The following is a 22,618-nucleotide window of genomic DNA, read 5'->3' as shown; positions in this document are numbered from 1 at the left end:
CCTCACAGTTCCAAGCACTCAGTTTCAATCCTGACGCCAGGCACTGTCTATATGGAGCTTGCATTTTCTTTTAAATCTTTTTATTGAATTAGTACACAAAAGGTAAACCATATAGGCACTGATACACAGTTGCAATATAACTTTACAAGAGATATTAATACACAAAAGGAAGTTAGTACAAACTGTGCAGTTTAGATATAAAATAACCAGGTAATATAATAGTATACTAATTTTCAAATATGTCAATAAGGAAAAAAAAACCAAAAAAACCCACCGTGCAACTAAACTAAAAAAAAAGCAAAGCAAAGCAAAGGGCTAACTAGGTATTGAGTAGAGTTAAACAACTTAAAACCGTCACGTCCTCAAACCCGACCTCCATTAAAAACAGTTAAAAAGCAAGAAGGGAATGTAAATATGGCCAGAGAAAGAAAAAAAAAGTTACATTAAATGAAAATGTTGAATAAAAGATCTCCAAGTCTGTTCAAATTTAACTGAAGAATCATAAAGATTACTTCTAATTTTCTCCAGATTTAAACATAGTATCGTCCGGGAAAACCAAAAGAATGTAGTTGGAGCATTAATCTCCTTCCAATGTTATAAAATACATCTTTTCGCCATTAAAGTAAGAAATGCAATCAGTCTACGGGCTGAAGGGGAAAGATTACTGGAGATTTTAGGTAATCCAAAGATAGCAGTAATAGGATGAGGAGAAATATCTATATTCAATACCTTTGAAATAATATTAAAAATATCTTTCCAAAAAATTTCCAGAGTAGGACAGGCCCAAAAGATATGAGTTAAGGAAGCTATCGCCCCATGACATCTGTCACACAAAGGGTTAATATGAGAATAAAAACGAGCTAATTTATCTTTAGACATATATGCTCTATGGACAACTTTAAATTGAATTAGGGAGTGTTTAGAACAGATAGAAGAAGTATTAACTAGTTGTAAAATGAGCTTGCATTTTCTGTCAACGATCATGTTAGGTTTCTCTCAAATCCGAAAAATTCGTTGGTAATTTAACTGGCTAGTATAAATTATCCCTCAATGCTTGTGTTCAATGTGAAAAAAATATATAATAGTCATCTCCGTTGCCACATAACAATATTTAAAAATTGTGATTTAGTAAAAAGAACACACAAACCTCTCTGTCAATGGCTTCTTTAATAGTTACGTCGCCACTGGTGCTGTCCACTGTAAAGTAAACTGATGCTAATTCTCCCTCCAACCCATATAAAAGTAGGTCACCATCTTTATCTTCAGCAGCTATCCGAAAAACAGACGAACCTAAAGTGGGAATATGAAAGGACAATATGTAGATATGAAAATATTGGCGACCAGTTAGTGAAGATAGATGGATGAAGGAGACTGAAGAGGAGGAAGTTAGCAGATTTCTAAATCAGCACAATGAAAAGGAAGTGATCAAAGAAGAAGAGAGTTGATGTCAAATGATAAAGTATGAATCTGTGTAAGAATGAATGACTAAAAAGTGTGTTCCTATTTGTTTCCTTTTTGCTTACGTCTTGGTAACAAGTTCAATATTATAGTAGGATGGATCAGCAAAGACCCAACATTTCATGGCCCTACCAGGTTTCTGGATACTGACTCTCCAGTCACCTGCTGGTTTAGATAGATTATATTAGAACTATTTCTCACATGCACATAGGAACATCAAAACATAAAGTCAGTTTGGGTCCAACACAGTCTGAGGATTGTTATGGGTGCAGCCACAAGTGTCACCGTGCTTCTAAAATATAGCACCCCCACAACTTACTCCATGCATCTTTGGAATGTGGGAGGAAACTGGAGCACCTGGAAGAAACCCATGTGGTCACGGGGAGAACGTACAAACTCCTTACAGACCGTGGTGGGAATCAAGCCCTGATTGGTGATTACTGGCATTGTAAAGCGATTGCGCTAACCACTACAATACCTTGTTGTGCTAAGCTGCACCTAATTTATGCAGATGCACTGGCAAAAATTCCTTGTCCTAGTCCTACAGTGTGGAAACAAGCTTTTAGAATCACAGAATCATAAGGTTCAGATATGGGCCTTTTCAGACTGGCAATCTACGTAGACTGAAACGCCTGTCTACAGTAATCCCATGTGCCTGCATTAGGCTCATATCCCTGATTTCCTCTCTAAGTACCTGTCTAAATGTCCGTTAAATATTCAGCACAGAAAGTCCACACCAACTATCAAGAACCCATCTGCACCAATTCCTTGTTTTTACCAGTCTTCTGAACATCAGGGACAGTTTACAGTGGCAAACTAACCCAAACATTTTTAACTTGTGGGCTGATGCCCAAGTGGACATCAGGAGAACCGGTGTATTTAGCAAAGATCAGGGCTGAACCCAGAGGAGGTGAAGCTGTGAGACAGCAACACTATTAGCTGTGCCCCTGTGCCAAAATTTTGAATGTTTATTATTGTCTTTTATAGAAACACTTCAAAACCTCCAAAAACTATTAAGAGAAAACCAACCATTACTTTTTTTTTGGTAAGTTAAAAACTAACCAAAAAAAACCCAAAAAGTAATTCAAGATTTTAAAATAAACTCCATTAATTAAAAATATTAAATCATTAAACTTTTCTAAATTGCTCCCAGCCTTAGCTCTCCATTGAAATGAATAAGGCCATTGTTCCTTTGCCAGTTTAACCTGGGGCATGGTTGGTGGCCATTTCCCTTGGTGAAGGTTCTAAGAAACTCCAGGAAGCTGTACTCCACCACAGGAATTGAGGGTGAGGCCAATTGCCAAACATACTTGGCAAAATGCCCACAAATATTGGCCAGGGTATTTGGCTCTCTGCATTCAGGTGAGATTTCTGAATTTCCGAGTACTTATGATAGGAACTGCTGCAGAGCTTGCAACAATTCTCGGGAAAATACAGGGCAGCAGTGATGACTTTTCATTGATTCATTTTTCAAGATTTGTTCATTTTTGTCAAGGCTGGCATTTATTAACCATGCCTAAATGCCCTAGAGAATGTGGCTGGTGAGCCACTTCCTACACCACTACATGCCTTCTGGCAAAAGTCAGCAAGATCATTATTGACTAGAGGAGGAAGAAGCCAGAGGTTCATGAGCCTGGATTTTGGAGGAGGAGAGGTTCAGAAACTTTGAACCTTGGTGTTATCGTATCAGATGATTTGTCCTGGATGGCATCCAAGTGTCATCATGAAGGAGGCAAAACAGTGCTTTAATTTTCATAGGTCCGCGTAGATTCAGCATTTCATCTAATACTTTAACAACCTTCTCTGGATGCACAGTGGAGAGTATCCTGACTGGTTGCATCACGGACTGGTATGGGAACTCAATGCCCAGGTATGGATTAGTTTACAGAAAATGGTGGATACATTTCAGTCCATCACAGCCAAAGCCCTCCCAAACATGGAGCACATTTAAAAGGAGCACTGCCAAAAGAAAGTAGCATCCATCTTCAAGGACCCCCATGAGCCAGGCCAAGCTCTTTTCTCGCTACTACCTTCTGGCAAGAAGTACAGGAGCTTTAGGTCTCATTTCACCAGGTTCAGGAACAATTATTTCCCTTCAACCATCAGACTCCTGAACCAACATGGATTAACTTCACTCACCTCAATCTGAACTGATTCTACAACCTTCAGATTCACTTTCAAGAACACTACATTATTTTTTACAGGCACAATTTGTCTTCTTTTGCACATTGGTTGTTTGTCAGTCTTGTTTATGCATAGTTTTTCGTAAATTCTATAATCTTAAAGTGCTTGGGAGTAGGTATAGAGGGGATGTCAGGGGTAATTTTTTCACACAGAGAGTGGTGGGTGCGTGGAATGCACTGTCGATGACGGTGGTGGAGGCAGCCACAATAGAGTCTTTTAAGAGACTCTTAGGTACTTGGAGCTTAGAAAAATAGAGGGTTTGGCGGTAGGGAAATTCTAGGCAGTTTCTAGAGTAGGTTACATGGTCAGCACAACATTGTGGGCCAAAGGGCCTGTAATGTGCTGTAGATTTCTATGTTCTATGTTTTGTGTTCTATATTTCTTTATTTTCCTGTAAGTGCTTGCAGGAAAATGAATCTCAAGGTATAGTGACATATATGTACTTTGAATATAAATTCATTTTCATTTTGACACAACATAGCTGGGTCAACAGTTCCAGGATTTTGACCCAGGGATAACAATATAATATTTTCAAGTTAAGATGTGCATATTGGAGAGGAATTCCTAAACATAGAACTAATTGAGAGAAAAACAAGGGATGCATGTAAACTTCATTTTTACTTTTAGTGAGGAGTACATTTATGGCAAGCTGGCTTGATGATGTATTCTATTCACGTACTTTTACATGTACCCCGCAATTATTTATGTAAACAATAATGAATGCTTAATCAAACGATATATTTACAATATTATTCAAGTATTACTGAAATATTAAACACAACGGACCTCACACGTGATTTCCACAAAATAGATATTTTGAAATTCATTTTGACATTTTTATGTGCTAACAAATCTGAAACCACTCTCCAGCAACACACACAAAATGCTGGAGGAACTCAGCAGGTCAGACAGCAGCTATGGAGGGGAATAAAATAGGGAGATAGTTCTTCAGTTGTGTACCCAAAGATTCCCTGACACATGATTAATTATAATTGAAGAGTGTCTGGAAAGGCAATGAGGATGTCAAACCTGTTGAGTGTGTACAACTACATATCAATTAAAATAAAGGCACCCATGTTAAAGGCTTTAACTGGTGTATTTCCATAACAGTGAGAGAGAGCAATCAATTCATATGCGTAGACAACAGATCAATGTGCATAGTAAATTATCAGTCCATACATAGTGCTAAGGAGAGTCATGCTCTAAAAGAAATAGATCCATACATTACCCTCCCCCCCTTTAGATTAGTGTAACATAAAACTATATATGTAACAAAACGTTCAATTCTCCTTTCACAAACCATATTCAAGTAAACATACTTTCACAATAACAGTCCATAACTAACTTCACTATCACTAAAACTTCAGTCTTTTGGGTTGGACTCTGTTTCTTTCAGGATAGTGCCTTTGGAACCTGTGGAGTGGCATCAGCTTTGGCAGCCTCTTGTCAAAGATAACTTTCTCAGTTGTAGGTGTCACGCTGCTGTTGGGGACATGATCATCACTGAGAAGTGGGTCCGGTGGCTGTAACGTGTCCCTCACATTGGATGCATTCGGCTCAGGCGTGTTCTTTGACTGAGCAGCCGGTATCTGGTCCACATGATGTCTCCGTGTATAATCTCCGATATCCTCTGTGCATATCAGTGGTCCAGTTCTTGTGACTATCCTTCCGGGGGTCCACTTGTCTTCTCAGTTATCTCACGCTAGGACTTCCTGCCCAACCTCAAAGCTCCTTCTTGATTCACTTGACAACTGGCTGAACTGTTTACCCTGCACTTCCTGCCACAGATCTGGTTTCAGGAGGTCTATGAGAGATCTCAGGTTCCTGTTCATGTACAGGATTGCAGGTGTTTGATTTGTTGTTGCAAAAACAGAGTTCTGATAAACAAAAAGAAAGTTGTCCACCTTGTGCTGAAGAGGAATGTCCTCCTTGTCCATCACTTTAATGGACTTCTTGAATGCTTGGATTAATCTTTCAGCTAATCCATTCCTTGCTGGGTGGTGAGTAGCTGACTTGAAATGTTTGAAGCGATTTTTCTTCATGAATAGTCTGAACTCTTCTGATATGTCCATTGTCACTCATTTTGTTCAGGTAAGCCATTTCTGGCAAAGATAATCCTCAGAGAGGAAACAGTCCTTTCTGAGGTGGTTGACTTCATTGGTATTACCTCCGGCCACTTCAAATGAGCGTCCACAGCAATCAGAAACATGGAGTCCATGAATGGCCCAGCCACGTCAATACGCACTCCTTGCCGTGGTGAAGACGGACACTCCCACGGGTTTAACGGTGCCTATGGGGATACTAAGCACTTTGCCGAGGTTCTGGAGGTGCTCTTCATCATTCTTGCCAGTAACGATGATGTCATCAAGGTAATATTGTATTCCTGGGATATCTTGGAGCACTTGGACCATTGCCCTTTGCCAAATCACTGGAGCTGATGTGACACCAAAGACAAGATGGTTATACTGGAACAGTCCCTTGTGAGTGTTGATTGTGAGAAACTTCCCGTTTGACTCCTCAATCTCCATTTGCAGACAAGCTTGAGGTAAGTCAATTTTTGAAAACCTCTCCCCACCTGCCAAGGATGCAAATATGTCTTCTATTTGTGGCGGGAATACTGTACAGTATGCATCACAGGGTTGATTCTCACTTTGAAGTCCCCGTGTATGCGAACAGCTCTGGCCTTCCCTTTCTTGATCACTGGGCCCTCTACTTTTTAATACGTAAACCTCTCCCTGCTGTGTTTGGCCTCCATATATCACACTTACTTTCAGTTTGCCTTTGGGGGACACTTTTTCACCTGTGTAAGTCTTTAGCATCTCCAAATTCTTTTCTAATAGTAGCTTAGAACACAGTCTGTTGTGGTCAGCCTCTGAAACTATAGACAAAGCTGGCCCTGTATCCAGCTCCACTTTCAGTTTTACACCAGACACATCTATTGTGCTCCGCTTCAGTAATGCTTTGCAGTTACAGGAGTAACAGCTCACCTTTGTCAGACTTTGTGTTGTCTGATTCAGTTGCACATTGGGTCACTTTATGCAGTTGTTTGGTTTAATGTTTGAAAATTTTCTTTCTGTGTGGTTGTGCTTTTCTCTTTGGCTGTGTTTTTTTTGTCTGACTTGCACACTCTCTCTATATGGCCTTGTCTGTGGCATTTTCTGCAAATTTTTTCTTTGAACCAACAGTCATTTGCATCATAGGATTATTTGCCACGTCAATAACATTTTTGGCTTTTTGCAGCATTCCGGGACATATTGTGTATTTAACATTCTAAGCTCTGTTTCTGTAGTTCTCCTGCATCCTTTGCTGCAGTCTCTAATGATATTGCAATGGTCAATGCCCGTTCTAAGGCTAGACTCTTTCTGCCAGTAGCTTCTTTTGAGTGCTTTGACTATGCATGCCACATACAAGCCTGTCCCTTAACGCATCAGAAATTCCATCTCTAAAGTCACAGTATTTGGAAAGTTTGCACAGTTCAGAAATGCTTTCTTTTGTTAAATCAAAATCTCTCAGCTATTACTAGTGGTTTAGGGCTCAAGTGATTTTGTAAAATTGTAACAGTCGAACATCTTGCTTGCTGGCTTTTCAGGAGTTACAAAGTTGTGTAAAAGCTTGTACATTTAGCACCCATTATGCTAAGATGAGGCTATCTTTTCCTCATTCTCATTGTTTGTGTTACAATACAGTTCAACCCTCTCAATTTACGAATTCCCAGTCCTCATTAGCGCTAACAAACTCGTCAACTTTCCCGACTAAAGCCATCGTCACATTATGTTTACTTTAACTTCGTTAGTTGTGCATCTCTCACTGTGTACTATGCAGTTACTCATGTACCCTTTGATAGTGTCAGTGTTAGCGTTAGGCCTTCTCTGTACAGTACTGATTAACTCTTTCCTCTTGCTGTCTCTCTCCGAAGTCTATTGGTGCCATAGCCGATATTCACTGACTTTTAAGTTTGTACTCATTGTCAGTTTGTTGTGGCTATACAACTACATATCAACTAAAATAAAAGCACACACGCAGGAGGTGGCTTTAACTGGTGTACAGTATTGTTATTGCAGCAAGAGAGAGAGCGAGAGAGAGAGAGAGAGAGAGAGCGAGAGAGAGAGAGAGAGAGAGAGCAGTGCGCAAGTGTAGACAACAGATCAGTGTACATAGGTTAGTTATCAGTCTATACATAAAGATAAGGGGAGTCACTGCTCTAAAATAAATAGATCCATACATTACAAAGTCTCTTTGATAGGAGCGTGTGAAGGCCAAGCAATAAAGGACTACAGAATCCCCAGATTAACCCACGCAAGCACCTCCAGCACACCCTGCAGGTCCCAGTGGATTGCATCTTTCACTTCAGAACTCCCAAATTAAGAGTAGGAGCAAGACATCTTCAAAACCCTCAGGATAGATCAAGAACTGGACAGCAGCAGTTACATTTCTAGAACTTTAATCAACTTAAATTTACCTTTTGGTGCATTTTCAGTCACACGTACGACAGTCATGTTTGCCATAAATGTCGGAGCCAGATTTCGCGACCAAATTAAAACAGACTTTTCTGTAAAACAGTTATAACTCTATTTAAAACAGATGAATTCATCTTTGATACACTATAAAAGGTGTTGCATTGATACACTATAAAAGTGTTGCATAGCATTGCTGTAAGATTTCAGATGAGGGTTAACATGTGAGCCTTCTGAATGTTTCCCTGTCCACCTGACACTGTTTTGGATTGGATAGTTTCAAAATGGCTAGTATCCAAATATGATGTGTTGGCCATTGCATATGCACTGAAAATCAACTGGCATTGTTTTTCACTCTTAACTTTCTCCCCTCTCAAACATGAGTCACACTTGGAAGGAATAGGTGACTTTGGATCTTTAGTTTTCATTTATTAATAAAATGCACTGTAAACTGTCTGAGAAAAGCATTTATTGCCCGTTCCTTACTTCTCTTGAAAAGGTGGCATTGAACCACTTTTTTGAAATCGTGTAGTCTTTCTGATGAAGACAATGATATTGAGTTGTAGATGTTCAAACACAATGATAATGAAGAAACAATAACACATTTCTAAGTCAAGATTGGCATAATGCTCAGCACAGACATCATAGGCTGAACGGCCAGTTCCTGTGCTGTACTGTTCTATGTTTTATAAATCGCTGAAATATACCCAATTTTGTAGATGTTCATGATGCTGCTCCTCGTTTTTCTACATGTCGCACTAAAATTAGTATCCCAGCTTGATGGCAGTTGCAGACTGTGGGGAATATGCTGGCCTATGAGATTACAGAGGATGGAGGGATCCCATTTAGGGGGTACCCGGAGTGGTGGTTGCTGCTACTAGTGTTAAAATGAACAGATACATTTGCAGTAAATAGTTTGACATGAACATTTCCAAATAGATTCAATTCTTCTATTTAGCTGTTGTACAACCAGGGTAGCAGCTTCTCCTTCGGGTTTGCCCAGCTCACTGACGCTACTAAGCCACGCTTGCTGATGGACTTTAAAGCTCCCCATCTTTAGTATGTTCTGTGCCCTTGCTACATTTAGTGCATCTTCCAACTTGTGTTCAACAAGGAGGAAAACAGATTCATCACCTGAGGTATCATGGCATGTGGATTTATGAAAAGAACCAGAAGGTGAAAGAAACAGGAGCAGTCATAGGCCATTCAGCCCTTTGTCTCTGCTTAGTCATTCAACAAAGTTATCCTGATCCTCAAACTCTGTATTCTTGCCCTGTTCCCTTAACCCTTGATTCTTATCATATCTAGAAATCTATCAGTCTCTGCTTATTCTAAAAATTCACCATTCACCGTGTGAAGAAATTTCTCCTCATCTCAATCCTAATGGCATATTCTTTATATTAATATTATGACACCTCATCCAATTAAAACATCCTGCCTGTATGCAACCTGTTGAATCTTATAGAATATACCGCATTTCAATGAGACCTCCTCTCATTCTTCTCAATTCTAGGAGACAGAGACTACTCAATCCCTCCTTGTTTGACAAGCTCAAGAATGAATCTGGTTTCCTTTTTCCATTTTTGATCTGATGGCATGTGCCATTATAGGCTTTCAAGTCAAGTTGAAGACACCTAGGGCTTTTCCTTCTCTGACTGTCTCTCACAGTATAAACCTATCATAACAAAAGCACATCTGCCTCCCCAAATGAAACTTCAAGTACATGGGATACTCTGTGTTTATGATGGATGCTTCCACCACCTAAGCGTTGGTAAGCTGACACATAGTTAAAATCACTTACGTGAAATAAGAATGAAGCAGATTGCAGTAAAATACTGAAGAATTTTTCTTTCTTCAGCCACCATTTTTGAAAGTTTTGTTAAAAATGAACACCTGTAAAAAGCATACAATCTTCAATATTGCCATTAAACATTACTGTCAACTATATGCATACACAGTAAATTTAACTCGTGCATTTTCTCATTATTTCTCACTAAAACATACATCAGAAATTCCTTGGAATGTAAATGTTATTTTCCCCGAATATAATCAGAGAATTATTGATTTCTTTTGGCACAGAATGCTGTTTGAGCCATTGAGTCTAGGCTGCTTAGGAAGGAGGTACCCAGCCTCATCCATTTTTCAGCTCTTGATTCAGTCAATGACCTTCAAACATACATCCAGGAACTTTTTAAGTTGATAAGGATTCTGTCTCTACCAAACACTTAGCAGTCTCTGAGTATATACATATTTCTTCAACTCCTCTCTGTTCCTTCTACTAATTACTCTAAATCTACGAATCTGGTTTTCAACCCCTCTGCTAAGGGAAAAGGATTGAATAAATAATACCTTCCTATATATTCAATCTGGATGCCTCAGAATTTCATACAGATAAGTCTTCATACAACTCCCACTTTCCAAAGGAAAACAAACACAGTTTATTCAATCTTGACTCATAATGTAAGTTTTTCTGAAACTGGCAACACTCTTGAGAATCTCCTTTGACCCTTACAGTGCAATCATATCTTTCCTATCACCTAGTGACTAGAAATATCTTCACCTCACAAGAAGTGGTTGAACCAATGTTGAATACAGTTTGAGTTTAGTCTCCTGCTCTTACACTTTATATGTTGATGACTAAAGGAAAACATTTCTCATGTCTTGTTAATGACCTTTTCAATTTGTCTTGCTATTTTTAAGAACCTGTAGGCATTCACTCCTTCCGTTCTTCATATCTATTAATATTGGACATCAACATGGTATTGAGAAACAAATCCAATAACACGCTCGTTTTCTAGATTCATAACAAATTGAGTCACTTTAATGTTCCTGTACTTCATTTGAAATATGTTCATTTGTATTCCTTGACTATATGTCTATACACATGAACTTTCCAAAATTACATCCTTTCTTAGTTAAAGTCCAGACTATAGTTCAATCCTTACCTTTGGTTTTAAAAGTTAGGAAGTAGAAAATCAGCATCCAAATTTTGACATTTCTAACCTCCTTTCAATTTTCCTTGTTGCAACAGCCAACAAGTGGACACTATTTTACACTTTATTAAATTACTTCAAGTTTTTTACTCTGTGGACCTCTCCTTCCACATTATCTTCATCCGACACATTTCCCAGGGAATATTCTGCTGTGACTATTGCATAAATCAACCAAGCAGCAACAATGTGTTGCAGTGAAGCAATCTGGAGGAACTTCTGGCAGTCAACTCAACTTAGTATTGCCATAGCAACGCAACTCTTAGTACCCATTAAATCTAGGTTGAGGCCAATCGGGAACTCCAGCACATCGCAACTAATATCCATCAAAAGAAAACACGAGGGCAGTCAGACGTGTAAAGTACAAAACAAATTATTCTCACAACACATTGATGTAATTTATCTTCAAGTCCAACAAATTAAGAGGTTTATAAAAAAAATGTTGTGACAGGGATTAAATCTACAGTAAAATATGGTTTTATATCTAATAGAAAACTAAATATACACTTCTGGAGCAGTAACAAAATTTGCATTTCCTGAAACATGTTTTTTCTTAAATTTAGTTACTGCCTATTACGCCACTGGCGTTTAGGGCAGCAATGAAGGTCCTCCATCTCTGATGGTGTTCATGGCTTCCTTCATCTTGTCAGTCATTGCCTCTTGGTTTTCACTACTGTCAGTTCAGCAAGTCCCTAATGGAGAATCAGGAATAGCGTTGGTCTCAGATGTAGAGGAATTCTTCATTGCTGTTTCCGTAACAATTTTGATTTACCAGTCAAGAGTTGTTAGCTCTGAGCTGAGTCCCAAACCTACAGGACCAGTGGACCACACTTATTCTGGCTTCTACCCTTTGACTCCTGCCAACATAGCTCTCAGAGTCATTGAGGCACAGCAAGCCTTCAAACCCAGTGACAAGGTTGTGGTCCTCTTGGAGGTTAAAACAAACAGATAGCCACGTAAGGAGAAATGGTGTTTCTCATCCCCAGAAACTTATGAGACTCTTAGAGATTTTCAAGTTGAAGTTTAATTATCATTCAACGATACACATGTATACAGCTAAACGAAACAGTGTTCCTTGGGGTCAAGGTGCAAAACACAGTACACACAGTCACAAAATTTTCATCTTAAATGATTTAGTTGCAGAAGCGGAACTGTGAGACCCATGGAGCCGTCATGTTCTGTGCCAAAATGATCTATAGTACTGAGGTAGTCTACTTCTTTCTTCAAGCGCTGATATTAAAGTAAATGCTTGTTATGCTAATAGATGTCTCTGATGGGAAAGATTAACAGATTCAAATGTTTAAAGCGGAAATCAATCTGTTCCTGAAAAAGGAATATAAATTCTCTTAAAAAATCATTGGCTAAGGCAAATTATTACAAGAAGTACAGGAAATATATTTTTTAAAAAATGGTGGTGAAGGCTGGAAATAATATAGAAGTAATTTAGTGATATCTGAAGTGAGTTTTAGGATACTTGTGTGGTGATTATAACTTGCAAGAGTTGCATTAAACAAGTTGGTGAGCCACAGGCACATTTAACCATGTGGGATTATGTACAGAATTATGAAATTTAAGAAGGAAAAGTAATACTTAGCTAACCAGTTCATCAAGCCTGCTCCACCATTCATTAAGATCATATCCAATCTCCCACCTTTGTGGAATTTTGTTGCATATCCCTTTATTTTCTTAATATCTAGAAAGCTATATATCTCTGTTTTAAATTAAGTCAATTGCCGAGTCTTCACAGTTCCGTAGGGTCAAATATTCCACCCCTCAGGGAATGAAATTTCTCCTTTGGGGAAAGAAAATTACCTCAAATGCATCCAGTAATACTAGTGCCTTCTTCATTAAATACTCTAAGAGACAGGCAGTCAGGCCTTGGAATTTATTGACCTTCAATCCCATAAATTACTCCTGTATTATTTCCTAATAAATTAATTTTCTTTGGTTCTTTTCTCTCTCAAGACTGTAAATTCCCTAATGTTTCTGGAAGGTTATTTACATCTTCTTGTATGGAGATAGATCCAAAGTTAAGTTGGTGTGCCATTTCTATGTTGCTCATTATAAATTCCCCATTATTGACTGTATTTTTCTTCACATGCTTTTATTTTCACAGGTCTAACATAAGCTTTCTATGCTCTCTACAAGTTTACTTTTACACTTTTTGGGAGTAAACAGATCACAGACTAGATACGGCAAAATTATTTCCTATGGTAGGGGAGCCTAGGACAAGAGCGAACAACTTCAGGATTGAAAGACATCCATTTAGAACAGAGATGTGGAGAAATTACTTTAGTCAAGGTGGTAAGTCTGTGGAGGCCAGGTCATTGGGTGCATTGAAGGCAGAGATAGATAGATTCTTGATTAGCCAGGGCATCAAAGGGTATGGGGAGAATGAAGGAGAGCTGGGATGACTAGAAGAATTGGATCAGCCATGATTGAATGGTGGAGCAGACTCGATGGGCCGAATGGCTTACTTCTGCTCCTATGTCTTATGGTCTTATCTCCCAGTGGCCACCCATTTTAAGTCCACTTCCCATTCCCATTCTGACATGTCATTCCATGGCCTTCTCCACTGTCATTATAAGGCCACACTCAGGTTGGAGGAACAACACCTTACATTCCATCAGGGTAGCCTCCAATCTGATGGCATGAACATTGATTTCTCAAATTCTGGTAATTCCCCCCCCCCCACTCTCCTTCACCATTCCTATCCCCCTTTCCCTCTTCAAGCCCCAACGCTTCCCTCTGGTGCTCCTTACCCCTTTTCTTTCTTTCAGGGCCTTCAGTCCTCTGTTAACAGACTCCCCCTTCTCCAGCCCTCTATCTCTTTCACCAATCAACTTCCCAGATCTTTACTTCACCCTCCCCCTCCCAGTTTCACCTGTCACCTCGTGTTTCTCCCTCCCCTCCCCCACCTTTTAACTCTACTCCTCATCTTTATTTCTCCGGTCTCGGCCCAAAATGTCGACTGTACTCTTTTCCATAGATGCTGCTTGGCCTGCCGAATTCCTCCAGCATTTTGAGTGTGTTGCTTGGATTTCCAGCATCTGCACTTTTTCTCTTGCTTGTGATTTTCACAATCCATCCCTAATCCACCTACATAACAAGGAACTAATAATTAGGTTGGCGAGCAGGAAGGGGTCAGCGTTGACATCTTTGCACCCTTCTGGTAGCCAGTTTGAGGTGTGACAGTTTCTTGATTGAGAAACAACATTAACTGGGTTTGATTTCTTTGGTAAGAGAAATCTGTGGAAGGGTATGACTGAAGGGATATTAAAAAATGGGATTAATGAAACTGGGTGCTGGGTGCTAGATGCTTGCAGTGCTTATGCTGAGCTGCAACGTCATTTTTTGTGTTGTATATCTCTGAAAAGGTGTCCTATAGGAAAGGCAGTTGTTTTATAATGGACCAAAGGGCCTGTACTGAGCTGTACTGTTCTATATTTTGTAGCTCTGGTGACAGGTATTCAATACTTCCATCCCATGCTGCTTGCGTGAAGTTTGCATGTTCTCCCTGTGATTGTGTGGGTTTCCTTTGTGTGCTTCAGTTGCAGTGTCAGAATTAGAATCAGTATCAGGTTTCATATCATTGACGTATGTCATGAAATTTGTGCTTATGTGGCAGCAGTACATTGCAATACATTAAAAACTCTAAGTTACAATAAAGGCATTCGTTAGTCTTGCGAGACCATGGATCCGTGCCTGGAAAGTCTTCACTCTCCAGGGCGCAGGCCTGGGCAAGGTTGTATGGAAGACCAGCAGTTGCCCATGCTGCAAGTCTCCCCTCTCGCACGACACCAATGTTGTCCAAGGGAAGGGCATTAGGACCCATATAGCTTACAATAAGAAATGTATAAAAATATACTAAATTAAATAAGTGCAAAATGAGAGCAAAATTAGAGAGGTAGTGTTCATCGATTGGTTCAATTTCAATTCAGAAATCTGATGTTGGAGGGGAAGAAGCTGTCCCTAAAATGTTGAGTGTGTCTTCAGGCTCCTGTACCTCCTCTTTGATGGTAGCAACAAGAAGACAGAATGTCCTGGGGGTCCTTAATGATGATGCCACTTTTTGAGGCAACTGATTCTTCAATCTCCCAAAGGAAATGGTTTTCAGGCTAATTTGCTGCTGAAAATGTCTCCTAGACAGTTGATTCTAAATGAGAAACCAATAATGATATCCTTGAAGACAGGATATTAAAAACACAATTAAATATGTAGGTTTAAAATGGATTTGGGGGATTATAAGGATTAGGAATTCCGAGTTCAGGAAAGTAATTCCTGAACATTAGTCTTAGGTGTAATCATATTGAATCAATGACGGAAATAGACACATTACGTTTTCTTTGGGGATTTGTCTGCAGTTTTAACAACATATCCACATATGATAGGCTCAATGATGGGAAAGGGGAAGGGGAGAAGTCAGATTGAGGTGAGCAGAGAAATTGGAGTGGTGGAGGGATTATATGAAAAGGTACTTTTAAAGTTGGGATTTAGGAATAAGTCTTACATAATAATGTGTTAGAATGAATCTTACAAGGTAAAAAGGCTGGTGGCTGAAGTATTCAGATATCAGTTGTGTTGGTTTCATAACAGACTTCCAATCCAAGTAAAAGATCAACTGTATGACTCCTTCCAGAGGGAATGCTGAAGATCTTCTTCAAGACTATTGTTGCCAGATATCTTGGAGTATATCCAGCTTACTAAAGTACTTTGCACTCATTAGCCAGTACTTAATGAGTTGGAACTTGGAGCTGCTCCATTTTATCTATTCTTGTCTTTCATTATCTATCAAGCATGTTATTCTATCAGCTTTCTAGACCATGGATACTATCTGTCCTGATAAATTGTCTCACTGTTTTAATCACTGAAAAAGATTATTATTTAAAGATACACCCATTCCTATGCCCGGGTAAAATTTTAAGACGTCAAATTCTTCAGCACTTAAAATTGGCTTTTTATAGTATCACCATAAATCATGACTTGATATTAGTTTCTTTAAATGTAATGCTGATGCACATCTTTGGTATTTCTACTCCCTGCCACAATTTAGGTCAATGCAATTGAGAAGAGCTCTATCTTGTTTCAAAGCATTGTTTCAGTATTATAAATGGGCTGAAATATTGCAATTTTAACAAGGATCTCCACTGTGTTTGAAGAGTCCTTTTGCTTTCCACGAACAGTTTTAAAGATAAATAAAAATATTTTCAGATGTCCATTTAAACTTCATTCACACAATGCCACACCACTCATCCAAAAGAGAGAGAGAAGCCAAATTGGAAAAAGTACAAGAAACATATCTATAAGATTGCTCCTTTTTCTCCAGTGTTCCCTGGAATTAAGACCTAACCTGACCAGTCTTTCGCCATAACTCAGCCTCTCCACTCCTGGTGACATTCCAGATTAACCACATTCTTTCTACATCAAAATGACCAAAATTGTACACAGTACTCCAAGTGTGGCCTTACCAACTTAAGCAACTGCAAATTAATATTCCAACTCTTAACTCAGTGTACTAATGAAGAGCAGGATGTCACATCTCTTTTTCATTGCCCCGTAAACTTGTGACACCACTTTCAATGAACTATGCATTTGTACTCCTGAATCCCCCCAGTTCCATTACAGTCCCTAGTCTCCTATTGTTCATAATATAAGTCCTATACGTACAATTTCCTTATATTTATTTTGGAGCAAAGGAGGATGAGAGGTGATTTGATAGGGTGGTATAAGATTATAAAGGCATAGATTGAGTGGACAGCCTGTGCCTTTTCCCCGGGGCTACATTGACTAATAGAAAAAGACATACCTCTCAAAACTGATTAGAGAAAAGTATAGGGAGGATATCAGATGTTTTTTTTACACATAATAAGGTAAGTGCCTGGAATACACCACCAAGTGTGGTGGTAGAGGCTGATATACTGGGGACATTTAAGATACTCTAAAATAGGCTCATGGATTAATGAAAAAGGAGGGTTCTAGGCTGTGTAGGAGGGAAAAGTTAGATTGGTAGCGGAGTAAATGAAAAGATCGGCACAACATTGTGGATGAAACGGCCTGTACTATTTTGTAACACAACTAATGAATTTCCAGCATCTGCAGATTTCCTCGTGTTTGTGTACTATTTTGTACTGTTCTATGTTCAACTACCTTGTATGCCTATGGGCCTCGTTTGCAGACTTCTGAAAATGTTATGTAGTGTGGCACCCAGTGGCCTAGAGCTAGAATATACAGTATATCACCTTGTAATTTCACAAGTTGCCCACATGACTCAAGCACAATTTTGGTTTCAAAATAATGTTTGAAATGTTTACATCAACAACTTCTGCTAATTAGGCCTTCTCATAAAAATAATGGTTTACACAATGTAAAAATATGCATTGTTGAATACTAATACATTAAGTTTTCTTTTGTATATGTTAATGACTGTTAAGATTATTAGCAAGATGCTGAAGAAACTCAGGTCTGGCTTCATGTGTGGAGAGAAATGGATGGTTGATGTTTCAGGATGAAATTCTTCATCTGGACTGATGAAGGTCTCCACTAGAAACACTGCCCATTTCCCTCCACAGATGCTGCCTGACCTGCTGAATTCCTCCGGCATCTTGTTTGCTGCTCCAGATTCCAGCATTTTCACGATCTTATGTCTCTTTATTAAACTTCATTCTTTCAGTCTTGATTTTTTTGTTTAAGTGTAGAGCGGGGGTTTCCAGACTGGGTGATGTCACTCCCTTGGAGGTAGTGGGAGTTTCTAAAGGGGCGCTCGGTAGCAAGGGGGAGCTGAGGGATTACAGGCTTAGTTTAAGAAATGGATTTCTCACTATAAGCATTTGATCCTCAGTGCCTCATAATGATCACATAATCTCATCTCTTGCTACCCCACTGTTCTAAGACATTGCTTGAAGCACATTATAGTTGATGAAAAGCAATGAGACAATTTTGTATTTGGCTTATCCTGAGGAATCTGGACTGAAGAAATTGTGTTATTTCTGGGTGTGGCCCACATATTATTGTCATTCACTACTGTAGTACAGAGTTAGCTAGCATGATTCCCATACTCTAATCATACACTGATGCATTTCCTGTGATTTAGGGTATGACATTCAATCGGGTAAAGTTTAGAATCTTCCCTTTCGATTGATTTATACTTTATTGTCACCAAACAATTGGTACTAGAACATACAATCATCACAGCGATATTTGATTCTGTGCTTTCCACTCCCTGGGTTACAAATATTAAATATTAAAAATAGTAAAAATTAGTAAATGTTAAAAATTTAAACTATAAATTATAAATAGAAAATAGAAAAATGGAAAGTAAGGTAGTGCAAAAAAACCGAGAGGCAGGTCCGGACATTTGGAGGGTACTTAGGGTACGGCCCAGATCCGGGTCAGGGTCCGTTCAGCAGTCTTATCACAGTTGGAAAGAAGGTGTTCCCAAATCTGGCTGTACGAGTCTTCAAGCTCCTGAACCTTCTCCCGGAGGGAAGAGGGACGAAAAGTGTGTTGGCTGGGTGGGTTGTGTCCTTGATTATCCTGGCAGCACTGCTCCGACAGCGTGTGGTGTAAAGTGAGTCCACGGACGGAAGATTGGTTTGTGTGATGCATTTTGACTGCATTTCTCTAGCCCACAGCCCAACTGAGATATCACTACCCTGCTTTATGAACCTTCAGGCAGAGAGTTAAGCTTTGCCTGAGCTATGTGAATCCATAATTTTCCCCTTTATTGATCACAGTATGAAGTTGGACTTAAAAAAAATAGGTGATTAACTGTGGTCATGAATCCGCAGTGAAAATGGCAGAAGCAGACCAAACAAGAGGAGTGTAGACAGGCTGGTGTGGAGTATCTAAAATATAGATTTATACCATCACCAAGCAGCCAATGTGTCTGTTGTGTGAAAAAGCTTTTTTTCAAATGAGGTAATGAAACCGTCCTGGCTCCTTGGACATTATCAGAGAGAATACACTCTGCTAAAGCAAACAAGAACTTGGCTTATGTTCAATCGTTATGTGAAAACTTTCAGAAATGCAACACACTTCAAAACATATTTGCTAGCACTTCACTACAAAACAGTGATGGTCTGTGTGCTTCATACATTGCATTGTTCATTGACAAATCTGGAAAGCCCCATGCAATTGGAGAACTGATCCTGCCAGTAGTAAGGGAGGTTCTAAGTAGTTTTGCATATCACCAGACCAAATAATTAAAGCAATTCCTGTCGGCAATAACTCAATTCAAAGACAAATAGATGAAATGTCTGAGAATGTGGAAGAAACATTGTGCAACATACTTAAGACAACAAAATTTGCTCTGCACTTGGATGAGTCAGCTTTGCCAGGCAATAAATCATTGCTTCCTGGTTATGTGCATTTCATAAAAGATGAAAGCATGGCTTGAGTTGTTATTTGTAAGGGGAATAGAAATAGATATGAAGGAGGTGTCAATATTTTGGGTTGTTGAGATATTTTTCAGAGGACATTCCACTCACCAACATCCTTGCTTGTGCAACAGATGGGGCAACATCAATGATAGGATGCCACTATGGGGTTATTACTTCCTTGAGAAAAGCTACCTGATGTATTCACCATTCATTGTGTAATTCCAGAAAACATCTTGTTGCAAAAACATAAAGCGATCAGCTACACAAATCATTAAATACTGTGATCAGAGCACTAAATAAAATCATGCCCCATGCTCTCAATTCTCAAACTATTTTGAGTGCTTTGTCTTGAGAACGATGAACAGTTTGAATGCCTGTTGTTGCATACAGAAAGTCAGATGGCTCTCAAAAGATGTTTCTGTGTGTTTTTTGAAACTGGAAATATCTTTGAAGACAGGAGTACTTCATTCAGTAATCAGGTCAAGAACATTAGGCATGGCATTGCTTACCTGTCAGAATTGTTTGTAAAGTTTAATAAAATCAATCTTCAGTTGCAAGGGAATGATATGAACCTTATCAAAGTCAAATCAATCGTCTCCACATTTCCGTCGTTAACCCTACTTAAGTGCAACATTGGCTGTTGAGATCTTTTCCAATTTCTGAGCCTCTCTGTGTTGGAAGAGAAAGAAAGAAAACCAGATGACGATCTTCAGTTATACTGTGCCCACCTGGGTGAGCTGCATAAAGACATGTTAGAGTGATTCCAGGATCTTCCCTCAATACAACTTCCAGATTGGCTAATAATCCATTTGAGAACACTTGCAATGAGGAATTAACAGGAAGAATGGAAGAACTGATCTCACTACAAAATGACTTTGAGCTGAAGCTGAAGTTCCATAATCATATCAAGACTTCTGGTTGTAGAAAGAAATGCTATCCTGCACTGTGGAAAAAGATCAAGCTCTTTTTTATTGCCTTTCCAACATTACATTTAGTGGAGTGTGGTTTCAGTGCAGTTGTCCAACTTCTTTGACGGCACAATATAGAAGGCAAGTTACTGAAAGTGGGGATCCGAGACTCTTTCTGAGTGCCATTCAGCCTCATGTTGAGAAGCTGATACAACAGCATCAAGCCCATCCACCTCATTGAAAGGTGCAAAAGCAATGAAATAGTGAACAGTTGGACTAGTAATGTACACTCTAAAACTGTTAATGAAAATTGTTTTTTACTGTAATTAAATAAATAATTGTATTTGTAGCTTTAAATAGGTTAGATTTTTTTTTGCAATTATTTGTCACTGATTTGAATTTGCAGTTCCCAGTTTTGTTCACTGTACATTGTAAATCAAAATTCTTTATAGGCTGTAAAGGGAGAGGGAAGCACTGGAGATGTGACCTGGGAGCCAAGGGGATGCTAATGCAAAAACGTTTGAGCAATAGGACTCAATTCTGCTTATGCTGGAAGTTGCAATTCGCCACAACTTCCACCATCTTCAATGGGATCCTACCACCAAACATATCTTTACCTTCCCCCTCCCACTCTCTACAAGGATCGCTCAGTGATTTTCTTGTCCATTCACCTCCTTGCTTACCACCATTCAGGGCTCCAAACAGTCCTTCCAGGTGAAGGAACATTTCACCTCTGAGTTTCTCAGGGTCATCTACTGTTTCGTTGGGACCCAATGTAGCTTGGGACTACTTTGTCAAGCACTTTTGCTCTATACTGCAACAAGCAAGATTTTCCTGTAGCCAACCATTTAAATTCCAATCCCCATTCCCATTTCAACATGTCAGCCCACGGTCTCCTCAACTGCTATGATGAGGCCACTTTCAGGTTGGAGAAACACTTCATATTCCATATGGGTAGCCTCCAACCTGATAGCATGAACATCGATTTCTGTAACCTCTGGTAATTTTGCCCCCACCACCCCCTTTTTCCATTCCCCCATTCTGGGTCCTCTTACCCCTTTTCTTCTCCTCACCTATCTCCTCCTTCTAGTGCCCCTCCTCCTTCCCTTTCTTTCATGGTCCACTCCCTTCTTCTATCAGTTTCCTCCTTCTTCATCCCTATACCTTTTCCACCTATCTCCTCCCAGCTTGTATTCCTTCTCTCTCCACCACCCCTCATCGTTATTCTAGCCCTTTCCCCCTTCCTTTCAAATCCTGATGAAGAGTCTTGCCAAAGTCAACTCTTTATTCCCTTCTATTGATGCTGCCTGACCTGCTGAGTTCCTCTAGCAGATTTTGTGTTGGTCTAAATTCTGTTTTTTTTAAATTCCCAAGTTACATTTACTTTGTTCAATCAGTTGAACTGATGGAAGACTTTCCTTTGGTTTCTAGTACTTTCTAAACTCAGTAGCTTTCTTTTCATTACTTATCAATGTCTTAGTAAGGAAAAATTCCATTTTTTTAAAAAGAAGCTATCTGAATAAAACTGAAAGAATTATGAGATTAGGTTTTCTTGTGTTGTTTTAGAAATTGTTTTAAACTAAGTAGAGTTCAACAAAATGAGAAGCACTAATATCAGAAATAGAAACAATTCAGGTAGAATTCCAGCTTACTTGATGGATTGGTATTATGGAGTGTAATTGTCTAAAACTATGAAATTTGAAGCCGAACAATTATCAGCACATCGCCATGGTGGTTGGCACAATGCTTTAAAGTACCAGCGACACAGGTTCATTCCGACGCTGCCTTTAAGTTTATACATTCTCCCTGTGACCACATGGGTTTCCTCCCACAGTTCAAAGACATACCAGTAGGTAGGTTAATTGGTCCTTGTAAACTGTCCCATGATTAAGCTAGGGCTAAATTGGGGGTTGCTGGGCAACGTGGTTCGAAGGGCCAGAAGGGTCTCTTCTGCGCTGTATCTCATTAAATAAATAAGTGAAATTTACAGTGATTGCGTGGTGTGATTAGAGCAATAACAAGTTCACATGGGAACTTTTCATTTATAAACCAGGGCAAAACTGACACAAATACGTAAAGAAAATACAAGAATGGGAAGTAAGATTTTTCGATCAGGCGTAGTCAAATTTTAATTAAAGATTAAAAGAGATGTTTAATTAAAGATTGCAGAAAATCAAATGTCACTATTTTATGAAAAAGGCAAAAATTTGTAAAATGTTAAAGAAACATGTTATTTAATGGCTTTA

General features: G+C 39.1%; 1 protein-coding gene across 1 annotated transcript in view; it reads right to left on the bottom strand.

Moving 5' to 3' along the window:
* LOC140197203 (cadherin-related family member 2-like) overlaps window positions 1–20,041 on the bottom strand; it is a 140,962-nt gene extending 120,921 nt beyond the window's left edge. The window contains exons 1-4 of the mRNA XM_072257126.1: window positions 19,974–20,041; window positions 9,898–9,989; window positions 8,102–8,191; window positions 1,148–1,290 (exon numbers count right to left, since the gene is read on the bottom strand). Coding sequence (XP_072113227.1) covers window positions 1,148–1,290; window positions 8,102–8,191; window positions 9,898–9,961 — 297 coding nt within the window. The 5' untranslated portion in view covers window positions 9,962–9,989; window positions 19,974–20,041. The remainder of the gene's footprint in view (window positions 1–1,147; window positions 1,291–8,101; window positions 8,192–9,897; window positions 9,990–19,973) is intronic.
* Window positions 20,042–22,618: the final 2,577 nt, after the last annotated feature.

This window comes from Mobula birostris, chromosome 5 (assembly GCF_030028105.1).
Source record: "Mobula birostris isolate sMobBir1 chromosome 5, sMobBir1.hap1, whole genome shotgun sequence".
Classification (NCBI taxonomy): domain Eukaryota; kingdom Metazoa; phylum Chordata; class Chondrichthyes; order Myliobatiformes; family Myliobatidae; genus Mobula; species Mobula birostris.
This window is presented reverse-complemented; position numbering and strand designations above follow the sequence as displayed.